General features: G+C 43.2%; 1 protein-coding gene across 1 annotated transcript in view; it reads right to left on the minus strand.

The window, feature by feature from the left end:
* LOC134439801 (tight junction protein ZO-1-like) overlaps positions 1-2,500 on the minus strand; it is a 175,958-nt gene that overhangs the window by 35,669 nt on the left and 137,789 nt on the right. The window contains exon 18 of the mRNA XM_063189708.1: positions 541-623. Within this exon, the coding sequence (XP_063045778.1) occupies positions 541-623 (83 nt within the window). The remainder of the gene's footprint in view (positions 1-540; positions 624-2,500) is intronic.

Here is a 2,500-nt window from a genome sequence, read left to right on the forward strand (position 1 = left end):
ATGAATTAAATATGGGACAGTATTTAGTATTAGTGTGATAATTTGCATCCCTAATGTCAAGTGTAATGTAATATCAAAAACTACATGCTTAGCATGTATGCGGAGCACAGAGATACACATAAATTGTCAGATGTGTGTTCTTATTTGGTCATGGGGAAGCAACGATGTGTTGATAATATGCCATATGACAGTAAGATGGAAATATTTACTATCGTGTTAATATATGTACCAATATACTGTTCTTTTACAGTTACCTTACTTTTGAAATCGTAGCAGGCATTCCAAGTTTACTTAGCGGTTGTTACACATAAAGACCTGCAGGGGGCGGTGGTGTAATATAAAGAAGAGCAAATGACACAGACAGTGATGTGTACCCACCAATGAATGCTTTTGCGTGTGTGTGTGTGTGTGTGTGTGTGTGTGTGTGTGTGTGTGTGTGTGTGTGTGTGTGTGTGTGTGTGTGTGTGTGTGTGTGTGTGTGTGTGTGTGTGTGTGTGTGTGTGTGTGTGTGTGCGTGCATGTTTTGTGTGTTATCCTCACCCTGTCGATGATCTGCTTGATGGTGTGTAGGCGGATGATTCCGGAACTGCGTTGGTCAGTGCCTGCATCGCGAGGTTCACTCTCTACAGTGGGGAGGTAAATCGGGTGTTAACAACTGAGAAAAACTGTAAGTAACCTGAGGGTGTTGTGAGGGATACAGCTGACAGGGGCCAGTGCTTAGTTGCCATTGGGAGTCATTAGTCAATTTTATTTATTATTTTTAAACTAAGGGCAGGGTTATGCTGAAGTCAGGGGGGGCTGTTGGGAGGCTTATGATTACGTCCAGGGGGCGTTTGTTCAAAGTAGGTTGAGAACCACTGCCTGAGAGAGTAGATAAGAGAGAGGTTCCATTGGCCCATTGTTTCCGGGTTCTACTATTGAAAGGGGGAGGGGGGGAAATCCCCCTTTAGGCAGACCTAAGGACTGTTCTATTCATTGTAGGAGTATTATGACACGCCCCTTTAGGCAGACCGGAACCTGGTCACATTAGGTGCCCATAGAAACCTATTATGTTGGCATATCTCTATATACTTAAAGAATCTCTGCCACTGCTCTAGAAACCACAAGTGTCTAACTCCACTAGGCCAGGGTGACGCACTGTGGCACCATGGGAACTAGGTGAAGGGGCCTGGCCTGTCAATCAAAACCATCGCCATGGGAACTAGGTGAAGGAATCAGCCTGTCAATCAGGCTTATTACCACGGCAACAGGGGAGTCAATTAGGACACAGTGAGGGGTGGGGGGTGCGGGGGGGTTTAGGGGGAGGTCAAAGTTCGTGCTTGTGGGAATACTTCACATAACATACCATGGTAACACTTTACATGACGTACACATTTTTAGCATAGTTAATAAAAAAGTATGCAATGTCATTTCTTACTAAGTAAGAGCACAACATTAAAATTAAGCAATCACTTACAAATATTGAAAAACAAACAAAACTGACCATTTCTTGCTAATGCTTAGCTAATTTGAAATTGTGTAACTAATTGTAAAGTGTTACCCATAACACCACATGCTACTCTTTTGTCAAAAATGACCTGCAGGACCTATAGAGAACGGACCAATGGCCATAGTGTAGTGTTCTGTTCAGGGCGGCAGACAGCTTGGGCTCTGAGGTCCCAGACTAAAAGCCCCCCCAAGCCCAATAAATAGAATCTAAAGAGTGTCCAATTCTGCCATCCCCCCTCTATCCCTGGACCTGGGACAAGTGACCTGTGTTTGACCTGTGTTTCTTTGTATGTGTCTGTGTGTTCTGTCTTTGTTTATTGTTTGCAAACCAACTTAAAAGGGCATAGAGTGCCTGGTGCTGTGATGAAAATGCTCGGTCTGGCATCGATGTGTCCTCGAACAAGACACTTAAGCCCAAGTTGCTCCTGGTGACAGGGTGGTACCCTGTGTGGCAGCCACTGCCACTGGTGTGTGAATGTGAGTGTGAATGGGTCAATTTAAGGCATACATGTAAAGTGCTTTGAGTGCTCGAAGGAGTGGGAAAACACTATAGCAGAAGAGCAGTACCTCCACTTGGAGTCCAAACCCACACACCCCCAAACCCATGCGGAACCAGCCTCCCTCGCACGCCCCACATTCCAGAATGTTCCATTCCAAACCATAAAAATATAAATAATGGTACAAAATGCACGACGCCAGTCCGAAAAAGAGGGATGGAAACAGAAAAAAACAGCTCAGAATTCAGTCAAGCATTGTGCCACGATATTTTCCTTTTTCAATGAAGAAAAGAAGCACAGTTAAGAAGTCACTAAATAAAATAAAAACAATAACAAAAACAACGAAATAAACCATTTCTTAAGGAAATAAATGAAAGCTGAGTTTAAAGTTGTCCAGAGGTGGTACAGTAAATTTTGCAGTGATCTAGAGTTGGACCTAATATGCCAAAATACAAAAAAAACACAATAAAGAGTGTTGAGTTCACACTCTTAAGAGTCATTTTCCATACACTTCT

This window comes from Engraulis encrasicolus, chromosome 23, assembly GCF_034702125.1.
Source record: "Engraulis encrasicolus isolate BLACKSEA-1 chromosome 23, IST_EnEncr_1.0, whole genome shotgun sequence".
NCBI lineage: Eukaryota > Metazoa > Chordata > Actinopteri > Clupeiformes > Engraulidae > Engraulis > Engraulis encrasicolus.